Source organism: Pectinophora gossypiella, chromosome 8, assembly GCF_024362695.1.
Source record: "Pectinophora gossypiella chromosome 8, ilPecGoss1.1, whole genome shotgun sequence".
NCBI classification, from domain to species: domain Eukaryota; kingdom Metazoa; phylum Arthropoda; class Insecta; order Lepidoptera; family Gelechiidae; genus Pectinophora; species Pectinophora gossypiella.
Genome location: NC_065411.1, coordinates 6,344,579 through 6,361,406, shown reverse-complemented (window position 1 = coordinate 6,361,406; position 16,828 = coordinate 6,344,579). Strand labels below are relative to the sequence as shown.

General features: G+C 40.4%; 1 protein-coding gene across 1 annotated transcript; it reads left to right on the top strand.

Annotated features, from left to right (window-relative positions):
* The first annotated feature begins 9,209 nt into the window (after positions 1–9,209).
* On the top strand, positions 9,210–10,157 carry LOC126369116 (uncharacterized). Its single transcript, XM_050013408.1, has one exon. The coding sequence runs from the start codon at positions 9,210–9,212 to the stop codon at positions 10,155–10,157; it is 948 nt and encodes a 315-aa protein (XP_049869365.1).
* Positions 10,158–16,828: the final 6,671 nt, after the last annotated feature.

Below are 16,828 nucleotides of genomic sequence, written 5' to 3'. Positions count from 1 at the left end.
TAGTAAGTGATGAGTGATGTCCTAACTAAACTAGGGACCTCAAAGTAGTTTTTGTGATATGTCCCCACCGGGAATCGAACCCGGTACCTCCGGATCGTGAGCCCAACGCTCAACGACTGGACTACTGAGGTCGTTTTGAATAGTTATTTTCGGTCATCCGTTGTGCTGATCGGTCACGTTTTCTAGAAAAATTTCATATTATTATACGTAATTTATTAATAGAAAAAGTGTAGACTAGGAAAAGTCATATTGAAAGTTCCAAATATAAAACTAAACCATGTCAAACCAGGTTGAACGCTATTCGCTTTATCAAATCCCTGGAGATTTTGAGTGGAAATCTTTTCAAAGCTATTGATTTATAAAGTGCCTGTATACTGAGGCTTTGGTCACGTAAAACCGCTGAGTGAATCGGGACTGGGTGAAACGGTGAAAAGTTTAGCGCAGTACATGAATACGCTTTTAGTCTGGCCTAGAGCAAGTGCAGTGTTTCTATAGAATCGTGCCATTCTGTGGTAGATGGGCGAAGGCCTTTCAGGCCGTTTTCACGGACATTTTGTATTCATTTGTAAATAAGCTTGGCGCAGTAATTAGCATAGCTTACAACGCTATTCGACGTACGTGTAATTAAACCGGTATATCTACCTAAGTATTATAATTATTCAATGATCGTCATTATTATCTCAAATTTTATACAGTTATCGTGACCTATCCGAAATTTTATATGCAATTTCTGAACTGTTCCCTAATCGATACAATATAAGTAAATAAGTATTTTTATAGAAAGAGGGAATAAAATAATATTATCACCTCTCTAGCATTATCCCGTTTTACACATGGTCCACGTACCTAACCTGAAGATTTGACAGGTCCGGTTTTTTACAGAAGCGACTGCCTGTCTGTCCTTCCAACCCGCGAAGGGAAAACCAGCCCACAGGATAACTATGTCACATACCTCCGAAAATGCATTTTCTGGGAATGTGGGTTTCCTCGCGATGTTTTCCTTCACCCTGAGCACGAAATGTGTACATGTTTGGATCATAAAAGATTATGATCCAAACAATAATGATTATGATTATGAAATTCGACAATCATTGGTGGCATGATCCAAATTCGACAATCATTGGTTTAGGCCTGTACTGGATTCGAACCTGCGACCTCAAAGTGAGAGGCAAGTGTTCTACCCACTGGGCTACCACGGCTCACCAGGGAATAAAACAACCCTTTTCTTAATATATTAAAATGGGCTGAAACGAAGAAGGGGTGTTATCCCGATATAAAGATGTCCCGAATCCATTTCTGATATTCTTGATAAGACGCTTATGACGAACCGCATGCTACCAAGTTATCAGTTCTTAGCCCAAATAAATGTCATCATTTCCGTAAGGACATTTGCAGCCATATTTATATTGGAGTATTTGCATTGTACACAAAATCGCATTAAGCGTGGCGTTTGACTTTTTTGCGCAGTGGAACAAATCGTTAATGCGTACGGTCGGTTAAACGCAGTCACTATGAAAATTGCAGTGCAATACTTGCGCAAAATACCACATTCAACGGACAGAACAATTTTATACCAGTGTAAATGCTCTGTTGCGAATATTACGGAAAATTCACTGTATCGTATACCTACGTAGTATTATAGTCGACTGTAACATTTTAGGAATAACGCGATTAGACGCTGTTGGCGGTGAAGCGGTTGGCAAGGTCGCATTGACTTGTATCTCATCCGCTAATGCTTAACAGACGAACACCCTCGTCGCGCGGTGCGCCGCTACAAAATCCGCACCGTAAGAGCACCGAATAGAAAGCAGTTCTTGGAATGTTCTATACTTACTGCTTATCATCATCATAATCATTGGCCATACGTTTGTTTCAGACGATTTACGACGTCATTGTCTCGAAGAATATGTGTGTCGTAGGTTTTACCTAAATAAACGTTATTATTATTTTTTATATGTTGTTTCCATATCTCGGGCCTATGGAGGCCCGGACTTTTGGAAGGCGTGCGTGGGGCCGAAGCCAACACGTAGAGGCCCCTTAAGACAATTTAATCTAAATGTAGTTATTATTAAGAAATGCACTTTCTTTCATGGCCGTGCAAGCCAACCCTAGAGCGGCAAACTCTACAGCAGACTCCGCAGGAGAAGTTTCCGACTGGTGAATTGTTATCGGTTTCATGGCGTTTCATTCTCTTGCTCGCCAGAGTGTCAAACCAGGTGTGGTCATGAGTGACGCGCCCATCGAGCACACGCTTCTTCCACAGGTCTCGATCATCGGCGAGCTCCTCCCATGCCTCGTGGTTAATTCCGAATGAGCTCATGTCTCTTTTGACACAATCGTTTAATGGGAGCACCGGTCTTTCGACATCTCTCTTACCGTACTTACTGCTTATACATATATATGTATATAAAATCATGCTGTAGAAGTTAGAAGGTTTTGTTGGAGACAATAACAGAATGGCTGTCAGAATGATGTCCTGTTACGAAAAATTGCGGGTTGACTACATATTTGTTATACAAGTTTTTTGCAGATATAGTGAGTGTACCAACCCGAATTGGAGCAGCGCGGGTGGAGTATGCTCCATACCCCCTCCGGTTGATTGAGGAGAGACCTGTGCCCAGCAGTGGGACGTATATAGACTGTTTATATTATGTAATAGTGAGTGCAACCTATCTGCCTATTTATTTGAGTTCGCAACGAAAAATACGCACATATTATCCTTATATCACGTCAAATTGCCAATAAATCTATGACTAGAACACATAACAGGCTGCCGATAACAATTAATGCTGGGATTTAGCCGCGAACATTATCATTTATCAGTTTCGGCTACACATCGATCTTCTCTGGCCACTGAACACGGAGCAATACACGGTATACGGCTATGGTACATAGTGCGTTCATCCGGACAGTAATCGCCATGTATTCGATTGCACACTTCAATCAGCGAATTGATTACAAAATCCTCATTTGCAAATGAGCCATCGCTCTATGGCAATGCTGTGATAAGTAATTGTCATGTTGTCGAACCCTGATAGCACAGCCGATCTGATTTTGAAATAAGTATCACTATAAGCATGAGTTTCAAACTACGTATGGGCACGGAATACATAGGTACCAGTACAAAGAAGTATGGGACCGTACGAAACAAAATACTAGTCCCAACTTAACCTAACTTAAATGAAACTTATGTCACTAAACTACGTCGTATTTTGATTCGTACGATCGAGCTCCCATAATAATTATAAATAGGAATTTTATAATAATTATTTATTTGTTATATTTTTTATATTAACTATAAAATCAATTTTATAATTATTAACGATTACAGATTATAAGGTTAACTCGATATCGAGTATTGAACTGCTATGGTCAGTGAGTGCTGGCGACTGCATGGTGCACGACCGAACAGTAATCGTCATGTATTCGATTACACACTTCAATCAGCGAATTGATCACAACTCATTAGTAGGCTGTGTGGTCCACGCTCATTAATTTAATGTAGTAATTATTCTCTTTTTCCAAACATTGGACTGGAACAAAAGAACATAATTATAATAATAATAATTGTATTAATAACCGCCTTGCAGAAAACGGTGTACACCTCTCGACACCCAGAGCAGTTCACAACCATGTTGCTGCTTGCCGTCCTGTCGCGTCGGCTAGATAGGTGGACCATCCAGTGGGTGGTGAGTCACCGCTTGCTCATTTTATCCATGTTTACCGGTAATTAGTAAGTAGTAACCGGGACCAACGGCTTAACATCTTTCGGATAATCAGGTGATCAGCCTGTAACGTCCTAACCAAACTAGGGATCACAAAGTAACTTTGTGATATTTCCCCAATGGGATTCGAACCCGGGACCTCCAGATCGTGAGCCTAACGCTCAACCACTGGACCACGAAGGCCGTTCTCATGAAAGGAATGATAGTTTAGTATATTTCAAAGCAAATTGTTTTGTCACTATTCGTTTCGTACCTAAAGGTGGAGCTTCTACGCTGAACTGGGAGCAAATGAAAACACATAGAATACCTTCAGCTGCTTTTCCCGGGTATGTCGTAAAATCCGACAGAGCGATTGTGTCCTTTCTAACGTGATGGGCAATTGTTATAGACGACAGGTTGATCCCTTGTCACCATAAGGTTCATCCCAGTGGGGACATATCACAAAAATCACTTTGAGCCCTGGTTTGATTAGGACACTGCAGGTTTGAATCACATGATTGAAGGTAAGATGATTCCGTGCTTCGGAGCCATCTTCTTCTATAGTGTGGGTTTGTGAAGTGACCAACCTCATCTACCCTGGTGTCAGGGTTATTATCGAGCCGCCAAAGGCCTCTGACATGGCTCATGTAACAACTACTTACTTAAATCAGTTACTAGTAACCGGGACCAACGGCTTAACGTGACTTCCGAAGCACTGGCTATGGGTACCGGCTATTAGCCGTAAAAACATCCATCAACTGGCAGTGGAGCAGCGTGGTGGAGTATGCTCCGTACCTCCGTTGATTGAAGGGAGGCCTGTGACCAGCAGTGGAACGTATACATATACGGCATTATGCTGAGGGAGATCCTTTTTTTATTTTGGGCGCCTCCATTGTGTATTTAATGTCTGTATTATTTGACTTTTTGTCTTTGTTTTTTTTTCATTTTTTTTATTTTTTATTATTTTTTTTTATTTCTGTAATGTAAGTTTGTAAATGTGGCGTCCAATATGGAAATAAATATTTTCTTTCTTTCTTTCTTTCTATATGCTATTTATGTTATGTATAAAGTAATTAAGTTCAACAATATAATTACGAATGCTTGAATAAAATCACTCAACGTGAATTATACATCAAAATTGCCGCCATGCCACGTACACAAGCGAGCACTAATAAATCAGTTTGAACAATCATGCAATTAAATATAAAACTGAAATTGTAAAAGTAATGTTCATATTCAGAAAATGAATTCTCGATTTTCAATGAGGAACTTTCCAGGCTACGTTCTCCAAAAACAATGTAGATGGCGTTGTACAGATTTATCGTGATAATTATCTATTTTCTCATTTACTCGGGTACAATGATGAAAACCGATTTGAAAACGCGGTTTGAATTATGATTGACACGTATTGCGGGAATATATCTCGTCAATTTTGTTTTAAAATAAAGAGAAATAGTACTTTCCAAGTTAATTTGAAATCAATTTCCTCATTATTAAAAATTAAAATACACCCAGCAATGAAGTCAATAACAATAAAGTTCCAGTATGAAAACGACTCACCGTAACAATAGTATTCAAATGCAGGTAGGCACCATTATCCTCGATCCTGACTCCATCCACGATTATTATCTTATCAGGATAATACGAGTATTTGAAACTTAGTTTCATCCTTTGTGGCCGTCTTTTTCAATGTAATGGGTGGGCAGCAGGACGATCCTCTACTTCTGATGTTAGAGTAAGAATATTATACTCTGATCCCAAGGTAACAGTGACCTTTGTGGAGGACGCATTGCGCCAGTTATACAATGGCTCACTGTCACGGATTACTTTTATTGGATGTTCTCTGTACGGAGTTCGACACAAGAATCGTACAACTCGTGCGGCTCGCCGTCTTATAAGGGTTGTCCCCACTACCGTACCTTGCACGTGCGTCGTAAACAAGTGCAGGTGTTGTTTGTTTGCTAGCCGCACGTGTTGTTTACAGTTAACATAATATTTAGATTTTCAATATTTCGCTGTCGCGCTATCATAATATTCAAAAATATAATATAATGGAACATGCCTATAGCAAAATAATTATTAAGTTCTTGAAATTTGGATCAAATTTTGTATAAAAAAAAAATAAAAAAAAAAAATAAAAAAAAAAAAAAAATCTTTTATTTCAGACTAATAGTGCCCTTTTTTTTTTGTATAGAATTTTGTTGCTAGACTAATAATGGGTGGAAGATAAGGGTCATCATTTATACCCAAAAACAAAGATGCATATTATATCCCCTTCGGCCGCCATCGCAACCACGTTTCGTAACCAGTTGCAAAGGAAGAATTTTACTCGTTTGTTGGCAACTATTCCAAGGTTAAACGAAGGCAAATCTGTACAGTCATGAGCAATATAATGTACTTACCCACTTAAGGACTCTGTCGCACTAACATATTTGACATTTAGTGAGACTTACAGTTCAATTTGTCAAAAAAGTTAATGTGACATGGTACCAAAGTGTATACATATTGATGCTCGTGTCCGTACAGCGCCGTTTGTATATTTTTTTGTGGTTTTAGTATATAAATTACATTCATAGAACAAAAACACATAACATAACACAAGCTCACGGTTCTATCACTGTTGGGGTAATCAGAGGTACGGTCACGAGTACTAATATGTATACACTTTGAAACTATGTCACATTAACTTTTTTGTATGGGTGAGAATCTACAAATAAAAACTTAGGTTCTTATTTTTTTTTTTGACGTGACTTATTGTAGATTAGCCGTAGATGGCATTAACCTTATTCGAACTTTATGTACTTATTCGAAATTCACAAAGTTTAGGAATTTAGCTTATTCTTCATTTATTTTAGGTACGGTCACGAGTACTAATATGTATACACTTTGAAACCAAGTCACATTAACTTTTTGACAAATTAAACCGTAAGTCTTATTATTATTATTATTATTATTATTAGCCTATATGATCCCACTGCTGAGCAAAGGCCTCCCCCATATTCTTCCAAGTATCCCGGTTCTGTGCGAGCTCCATCCAGTCTTTTCGATAACCGTCGAGATCATCGCGCCATCGTTTCCGGGGTCTACCACGTCTACGGTGTCCGTCCTGTGGTACCCAGTGCGTGATGATCTTTGCCCATCGTTCCGGATGCATGCGGCACTCGTGTCCAGCCCAGTCCCACTTTAGCCTGGCGGTCTTCCTGCCAACATCAGCTATACCGGTTTTTGAGCGCAGCACAGTGTTTTTAACTCGATCAATTCGTTTTACACCTAGTATGCTGCGCTCCATTGCTCTTTGACAAACCCCGACCTTGGCCTTTTGAGCCTCAGTAAGCGACCACGTTTGGGCACCGTAAGTAAGGATTGGCAGGATGCACACGTCGATAAGTTTGCGTTTCAGTGAAAGGGGAAGATCCCCTTTCAGGAGATGTTTCATCGACCAGAAGCTCTTCCAGGCATTATCTATACGGCGCTCGATTTCTCGTTCTTGCCTGCTCTGGAAGGAGACTATCTGGCCCAAGTAGATGTACTCATCAACGTATTCTATCTCCTGCCCATCGACCAATACCTTACGTTTTGTGCCGTTGGTCATTAGCTTGGTTTTGGCTCTGTTCATACTGAGTCCAATCTCAAGGCTTGCTGTGCTCAGGTCTTGGAGCATGCCCTCGAGCTTAGCTGCCGTGTCGGCAAAGAGGACTATGTCATCGGCAAAGCGGAGATTAGTTAATCTACCTTCGCCGATGACTACTCCTTCCGTCTGCCATGAGACGGCCAACTTTTTAAACACTTCCTCCAGGGCACATGTAAATAATTTAGGGGAGAGGGGATCACCCTGTTTCACGCCCTTTTCAATTTTAAACGTTGGTCCCTGGGAGTGGAGTTTAATAGAGGCCGTGCTGCTTCTATAGACCAATTCTAAAAGCTTTACATATGTCTCTTCGGTATTCTGTCTCCGTAAGGCCGAGAATATCGATTCGTGTGTGAGACTGTCGAAAGCCTTTGAATAGTCCACAAACGCCAAATACAGCGGCTTATTGAACTCGTTGTGTTTTTCTATGGCTTGGTTTAGCGTGTGCAGGTGGTCGGTGGTTGAGAATGAGGGACGGAATCCAGCTTGCTCAGGCGGTTGGTGGGAATCTAATTTGCCTGCTGTGCGGTTTTCAACCGTTTTGATGAAGGCTTTATAGAGGTGGGAGATCAGGCTTATGGGTCTGTAATTGTTTATGTCTGACTTTGAACCTTTTTTGTGCAGAAGTATGACATTCGAATGACAAAAATTAGAGGGAAATTTACCTGTATAGAGAATGCTGTTGAAAAGATTAGTTATGTAGGGAAGTAAGACTGGTTTGCCGATTTTGAGAGCTTCTGTGCTGATACCGTCCTCGCCAGGACTTTTGCCGTACTTCAGGCTTTTTAAAGCATTATCGACTTCACGGCCAGTGAAAGGAGGAATGGTATCAGAACAGGAGTATTCTATGGGTGAATCCAGTCGCGAGTGGTCTGAATAAAGGTTCTTGTAGAAGTCGGAACATATAGTTGTAACTTTGTCCCTGTTACTATGCCTTACACCATCCTTGTCCTGCACGCTGGTAATCCATGTTTTGCCTGTCTGTAAGCCCTGTTTTGCTATTCTGAGTGAACTGTTATTCTGCAATGCAACTTTAAATTGTTCTGTATTCAGATCTCTAACATCCCTCCTGATACTCCGCTTAACTTCCCGGTCTATATCTCTGTATGTTTCTGTGTGTTTTCGAGTTTGTTGCCTTTTGTCTATAAGAGACAAAGTATACCCTGACAGCTTATTAGTTTTAATGTTGTCTCGTTTAATTTTGAGGCTGGCTGCTTTAATGCTAAGTCTTATTAAATATCAAATATGATAGTGTGTGGGGCGTTTGGCGGCTCAATCATAACCCTGACACCAGGGTTGTAGAGGTTGGTATTCCACCTCACAACCCACACGATAAGAAGAAGATAGTGCGACAGGGTTCTAAAGTGGTTACATGATATTGCTCATGACTGTACATACGTCGCAACCCACAGCTTACCGAGCTTCCTGTTAGGCAAACCGACGTGATAGGTGGTGAGCCGTATCGCGGTCTATATTGGGCGAGTTAACTGTGTTAGTCTTCTTATCGTGTGGGTTGTGAGGTAAATTACCAACCTCATCTACCCTGGTGTCAGGGTTATTATTCAGCCGCCAAAGTCTCATGTAACGGCTACTTACTTACATCAGTAAATAGTAACCGGGACCAACAGCTTAACGTGGGCGCCGCGTCCAACAAACTGGGAGTGAGGTCTAAGCTGAACAGGGTTCAGCGAAGCTTCGCCCAGAAGATGTGTCGTGCATATCGCACGGTATCCTTAAACTCGGCACTGGTGCTGGCCGGAATACTCCCCTTAGACCTGCGTATACAGGAGGCTGCATCATAGTATGAGGCCCGAAGGGGAGTATGCCACCCAGCGCTGGCGGGTGGGGAGATCGAGCGAGTTGCATCGGCACTCCAGATGCCGCACCCGGCGGAACGAAGAGCGATAGAGCTGCGTTACCTGGTGGACGAGGAACAATATCGGGACAACTGCGACTCCGAAGTCCGCATTTTCACGGATGGCAGCAAGATAGAGGGAAAGGTCGGAGCCGCACTATCCATATGGACTGGTGCAGCAGAGACGAAAACCCGAAAGCTTGCTTTGCCATCCTACTGCACCGTCTACCAGGCGGAGCTTCTCGCTCTCTGCGAAGCCACTCGGGAAGCCCTGAAGCGTAGTGAAACCAGTTTTGCCATTTATTGTGACTCTATGGCAGCCCTCCTCACAGTCGTGAACCCCGGAGCCCTCCACCCACTTGCCGTGGAAACAAGAGACGCCATTCACTGCTGTAGCATCCAGAACAAGAGCGTCTCCTTGTTCTGGATAAAAGCTCACGCGGGGTTGGAGGGTAACGAGAGAGCCGACTCGCTTGCAAAGGAGGCTGCCCTAAAGTCCAAACGCAAGCCGGACTACGATATGTACCCGGTATCATTCGTCAAGCGCTCTATCCGAATGGATACGCTAGACGAGTGGAACCGGAGATACAGCACGGGGCACACAGCGTCCACCACCAAGCTGTTTTTCCCGAGTGCGGTTGGAGCGTACAGGACGATACGCAGGCTGGGCATCACCAAGGAGCTGACCCAGGCTCTAACGGGGCACGGTGGGTTCTCTGAGTATTTGACCCGCTTCAAATGCAAAGACAACCCAGCGTGTGCCTGCGACGCTGACACTGGAGAAACTGTTCCCCACATATTGTTGCACTGTCCTGTTCACGACCGAGACCGTTTTAATCTGGAACAGCTTACAGGTTATAAAATGGAAGTAGGCAATTTAGAACACATAATTAGTGACAAGAAATACTGTGAACCATTTGTCAACTATGTAATAAAAATTGTTAGAATAGTAAACAATAGAAATAGTTAAGGTAAAAAATGACTAAATTGTATAATGATTATACTTTAATAGTCATTACATAAAACTAGACATAAGAAATTAGACCTAAGAACAAATTGTTAGCATTAAGTCACTGTTTAAATATTTTGTACCACCTGGAAATAATAATAAAGCTGTGTATAGTTGTTAAAATAAATAAACCCCTGTGTACCGACTTCCTTCCTAATTATAAATCGTAGAATAGGGCCGTAGGAATGACAGAATGAAAGATGATGGATAAAAGTGCGAGAGGCATAAATGCGAGAACTGGTATGATAATAGAGACTCGGAATGAAAGTGTAGCGCAGTGTAGGGCCCTATTGCGGGCAAACTAGATAATATTACATAGAAGCGTAAGATATGTCTGCCTTGATAAGGACCCTGCCTATCCTGTGCGGCAGGGGTACTAGGATTAAAAAAAAAAAAAAAAAAAAAACAGCTTAACGTGCCTTCCGAAGCACGGATCATCTTACTTTCGGACAATCAGGTGATCAGCCTGTAATGTCCTAACTAAACTAGGGATCACAAAGTGATTTTTGTGATATATCCCCATCGGGATTCGAACCCGGGGCTTCCGGATTGTGAGTCCAACGCTCTACCACTGGACCACAGAGATTGTGTTAGTGAGTGCACTTAAGATAATAAACTCAAGGGTGCAAGTCCGATACCGGGGTTCAAACCGACACTTCCCGTTTGAGAAGCATGCCGTTTAACCACAAGACCACCGTGACTATTCAAAAGCTAAAGCGAAATACTAGTTATTATTAATAGATACATAATTTAATACATAGAATTGTACATTATGATAATGTATGAATATTCCAAAGGCAACCGCAATGTGTATTCATGCGTTACTTGCAAATTGGTGGTCGGTTGCAATGATATTAGTAGCTTCAGTTAAATGGCTCTACAACTCATTATTATGGCCTCAATAGTGTATGTGGTACATAATGAAAACAGGTATGCATATAGGTATCTGCTTTACCGGGTGAGAGCCCTCAGCGCTGCCCATTTGTCCGGCAAAGTAGTATATTCATATTTATTTCGTACTAGTTATGTTATTACATGTCATATGAAAGATATAATAATGGTACTTAATCATTGCCGTTTGCGGCAAATCTACAATAAGTCACGTCAAAAAAAGGTATCTGCTTAGCAATGGAGCAGCGTAGTGGAGCGTTCAGAGCTGCGTTTACAAACTAGAAATTTGTCGACAAGTCACCGGCTATTCGGGAAAGCCGAAAAGTCTGCCCGGCACTGTATAGTTAAGTTAGCTTCAAAATTTAGAAAATACTTGAAATAGAACCTCGGTGAACATGAATTAAACAATAAGTATTGACATAATTCAGAATCAACAGGGGGGTTAAAAAAGCCACATCGAAGCAATTCACCTAAAAATGCAGTATTGCAATTTGACATTTGCGCATATAAAAGTAAGCACGCAATGCAACCAAACTTTAGACCCCCAGATAATAAATATATAAGTATTTTCAAAAATCTAAATTAATTTTTAGTCGTTAGAGGTAGGTAGGTAACAATCGTGAATTATTTTTCATACAGCAATAACAAAAGCCTTTACCGGTCTTTGTACACGAAATTACGGGAACAAGTAATAACGTGTAATTCAGTAAGCACTATTCAGTGTTATCGATTGTCCACTAGTGCAGTTAACTTACTAATAAAACTTACTGCTAACGAACGACGAACGAACTAAGGAGACTGGTACCGAGAGAATCCGTATTATGGTTTAGTAATCACTTTGTGATCCCTAGTTTGGTTAGGACATTACAGGCTGATAACCTGATTGTCCAAAAAGTAAGATGATCCGTGCTTTGGAAGGCTCGTTAAGCCGTTGGTCCCGGTTACTACTTACTGATGTAAGTAAGTAGTCGTTACATGATCCATTTCAGGGGCCTTTGGCGGCTCAATAGTGAGGTTGGTACTCCACCTCACAACCCTTACGATAGAAGAAGATGGTTTAAAAAAAAACATCAGCCGATTACCTTACTATGTAATACTTTAATGATATTAAATAAATTAAGAAAATGTTTATGCTTAATCAAAAGTAGCTGGTCACAATCCCTCTGTAGGTTTTTACAACACGCCCCGATGGCGGTAAAAAATATTGACTGAGATGCAAATGAAATTCAAACGTTATTCAAATGTTTGTTAATTCCGTACCGCGGCTTCACCTTTGACAGATTTTGACAAGTTTGAACCGCAAGTGAAACAAGTGAAAAAAGTGATTGATCACATTGAGGTCGTTATAAAAGCGCCGACGCCGGGTTATAACGTAATGCCGTTTAAACTCTCGTGTGAATTAGGCCTAAGAGTAGGTACCTCACTTTTGGAAGTATATAACTGAACGCCTTCTATACAGGGTGTTAATGAGACTGTAACGAAAAAAAAACTTAGAACATCTACTTATTTGTCCTAAAAAACGATGGTAGGTTTAACTAAGATTTTAAGTTTTTGCTGCGCGAACAGCCACTAGACTACATATTTGTAGTCAAGTGTCTGTTCGCGTTGTTCGATATACATTGATGGTTTTTATTCATTTGTATTTTTTTTTAATTTAAGTTCCATGCAGTTTAACTCAAAATATGGGTCTGAAAGTAATTTAAAGACACTTAAATTGTCATTTATTTTCCGATAGGGAATTCTACTTGATATCGACTCAGAATCATGGTCTGCATTATCCCCAAAGTTTTCGTTATCGCAGTCCGGCAGAGAATTTATGTCTGTATTATCATTCTTATTGACGCATGAAAAAACTTGCCGAAACATTTACTTTGAGCGTTTCCTCGTGCTAGAATAAAAAATAATAGACACCATTGTAAAACCCAGTGGCCGTTGCAATTCACGTTGCATCCGAATTGCTCGGAGTCATTAAAATTTACCACCCACCACGCTTTAAATTAAACTGTGACGGCTGTATATTAAACTGCCTGTTTTAATTGCCTATTATTTTACTCTACGTGCATGGAGGGACATCTATTGGAGCAAAAAGGAGTGATACATTATTATGTATTGGTTTTACTCATTGAACACACGTCCATAACCCGCAGTTGATCAGCGTGGTGGAGTATGCTCCATACCCTCTCGGGTTGGCAGGTTGTTACGAATAGGCTGTTTATGTATGTTAATTTTATTCATTACTTCTCGGGCGATTTTAAAATGTTAGTTTACTTATTAATATCTATGCTCTAATGATATGTCGTGTATAGATAATATGATGAAAGTATGTTTAGGCAAATGCCGGTCATAGGATGGGTGACCACAGAAAAAAAAAGTTTTCATCTCGAGCCCCTCCGTGCTTCGGAAGGCACGTTAAGTCGTTGGTCCCGGCTGCATTAGCAGTCGTTAATAACCACCAACCCGCACTGGGCCCGCATGGTGGTTCAAGGCCCGATCTCCCTATCCATCCATGGGGAAGGCCCGTGCCCCAGCAGTGGGGACGTTAATGGGTTGATGATGATGATGATGTTTAGTTATCTATTTTAACGGATTAGTTCAGGATATGCGGTTAGAAACTTATCAGCATGTGGTTATCTGATGAAGATATCATCATCAGGCATCTTATCTAGATGATTTAAAAAAGTGCCCCCTAAACGCTTCTAGGAGGCACTTTTTTCATGACTGATGAAGATAAGTAAATAAGTAAATAATAATAGTAGATGATAGCTTTTTCAGACTTAACATCAGGCTCCGCTTACCTAGTATAGTAAAACAATAGAGTTTGGATTTTAAAAGGACTGTCGGCGTAAAGACTTTAAAGAAGCGACTGGCCTGTTTGACCTTCCAACCCGCGAAGGGATAACCAGCCTAATACATGTTAGGTCACATACCTCGAGAATGTGGATTTCCTCACGATGTTTTTCTTTCACCATTTAAACATGAATTCGAAAATCATTAGTTTACAACCGTGCTGGATTCGAACCTGCAACCTCGTGGTTCAGTAGCTCTGATGGCTCTTTCAGACTGTATAAAAATTACGTGGATATTTATTTTCCGTAAAATATAACGCTGAGGCGATAAACTGTAGGATGCAACCGCGACATGTATCCGCGTCAGCCGCCGCCGGTGCCCGTGCGTCGGTTACTACACGGCAAATGATTTAAATCTACTTCCGAATTCGGTTTTTTTTAAGTAAAGAACATACTTATATGGTATTTGTTATAAGTATTTTTTTTTGATGTAGCCATATTATAAAAATATATTTATATTCTTTTATTAATTACTTGCGTTTTAAATTTGTAAATGTAACCCATTATTAATACTTTTATAAACAAATTGAACAAATGAACAGAGGTTCCCAAACTAGGCGGAGTCTGTATCGTGGGAAACCGTAAAAAATGGGGTATGAGTATGTACTTCTCAATTAATAACCCTCCGTTTTGTTTCGCCGGAGCCCGGAGTCGGATAACAAAACAATCACATCACTAATTTAAGAGCCACGCTACACCGGTAGCATTCTCCATGCTACTTTTTAGGGAAAAATAGAGCAGTGGTTTCCCTCTTGCCTAACAATAACAACAACAACACACAACAACGCAACAACAACGAACAACAACACAACAACAACAGTGCGGATAACAATAGTAAACTTAAAATTGAGACTTGAGTAAGAATAAGTTACTTACATCTAAGTGTAGGAATGAGGGTGGTGGTGGACATGAGTGAAAAAAGTAAAGATAATTTCAGAACTAAGTGTCAAGGCTACTCCGTGAGTTCGTAGTCAAGGTTCATAACATAATGTTATACTCTCTAATGGGATAGGCTGAGCTACAAGTACTCAGAAGACAACTTATGGTCACAGTTGACATGTTTAAGTACAAATAGTTTATCATGCCGGAGAGGATATTAATCCCTCAGTGACCTTAGTCGATATTTTTGACGCTCTCATAATTCACGAACCCTTTCAATAAATATCAGTTACGACTGTCGACTGTAACTCGCTAAATCCCAATACAAAATGAAACTAAAAATCCTAGCACTAACCAATACAGGCACTTGGGTGAAAAACCCGACGACGTCAGCGTACCTGAATATTGCATACATACATACATACATATCTTCACGAGGTATCGCATTGTGTGAAAAATGCACAGTCGGATAGAACCCGGGAGACTCGTACTCCCAGTTTCCATGGAACAAGGAACCAAAACGCGCTCGCTGCTAATAGACACGCCATCTCAAACGTTCGTTAAGGCGGATGAGACGTTCGATATGTAAAAATTGACGATTCAAAGTGTAACTTTTATATATGTTACCTACTGAATAAAGATATATTTGAATTTGAAATAGAAGGTCAAATTAATTTTGATCATGGTATTGACACACCCCGGACAATTCATAGAAAAATCTCATTCTAATCGTGTGCCATCTGACCGCGTAAGTGCGATCGAGACATTCCGCGTGCGCTCCCACTTACTTCTTAGCGACTCACGCCCACTTAGACTAAAGTAAGACGCAGAGGGGGTGAGGAGGAACTTGACGAGCGAAACGAATTGGTGCGGGGCGGAGAGTGTCCGTTCTATACTTAGTATTATTCTTTATTCTATGGCATTGATACGTTCATAACGAACTTAAGATTTTTTTAAACGCATTTTTTGTGACTTGTAGTGTAAACATAGGTATTCTAGTAAATGTTTAACACTCCCATACCTATTTATCATTTAAATTTTACGATATGGCGCCGCATCGCTTGGTTCTGTTGCTTTCCATTGTCGAGAAACGAGATAGTCATAGCTTCATAGGCTTGCACTTTGTTACGTCAGTAGGCCAAGTCAGTAGGCGGCGGGCGATATTTTTCCCTGCTCTGTGCGCATTCCCAACTTTAGCTGAGGGAAAAACAGAAGAATACGGCTTAGAACGCCGATAAACTATTCACAAAGAGAACTCATAGAGAATAGGAGATACGATTTGAAAAATAACGAATTGTTGTAACAGATGCTATTGTACTTATCTGGGATTTAGAAAGACTATGTGCTATGAGCTTTTGAATAGAATCTGAGTACTTATATAATAATATTTTTTGTCCTTCGTCATTGTTAATTTGTATATAAGTACAATAAGCCACAAGGCTATTCAATATTTTTGATGAAAGGAAAGGCAATATTTGTCTCTGATTACTAAGTACTACTTAACTAATGAAACGCTTGGCGGAACTGATTTGCAACTTTTATAGTTTGATTGCCAGTAAGACAGATGTCAAAGTATTATAAAAAAATCAACAGTCTACAAAACATCGCGAAGATCGCGAATCTTTTGCAGCCTTTTGATTTAATCAACAAAAATAAATAATATATTAAAAACAAACGTGACTAGAAAACTACTCTATAAACTATCAAGGTATATATAGTTTGTGCAGTAACCTCCCATGCTTGCATACCAAACAGGAAGAATGCTGTGGTAGGAGTATCCACTTTGCACGATGTTATCTCTACATTTGGCTATTGTGTGAACAGCCAAATAGTATTTTAATGCTTTTCACTATAGTGAAAGCACAATAAAAGGGCATTTCTGAAGTACCTACTTCAAAGCTAGGTGTGAGAGTAGGGTGTAAACAAAAGTTCTAGATACGGTCGGCAATTTAAAACGTTGATTTATTTTACTATTTTTTAGGTTAGCTATATAAACAAAAAGGACAGACGTGTTAC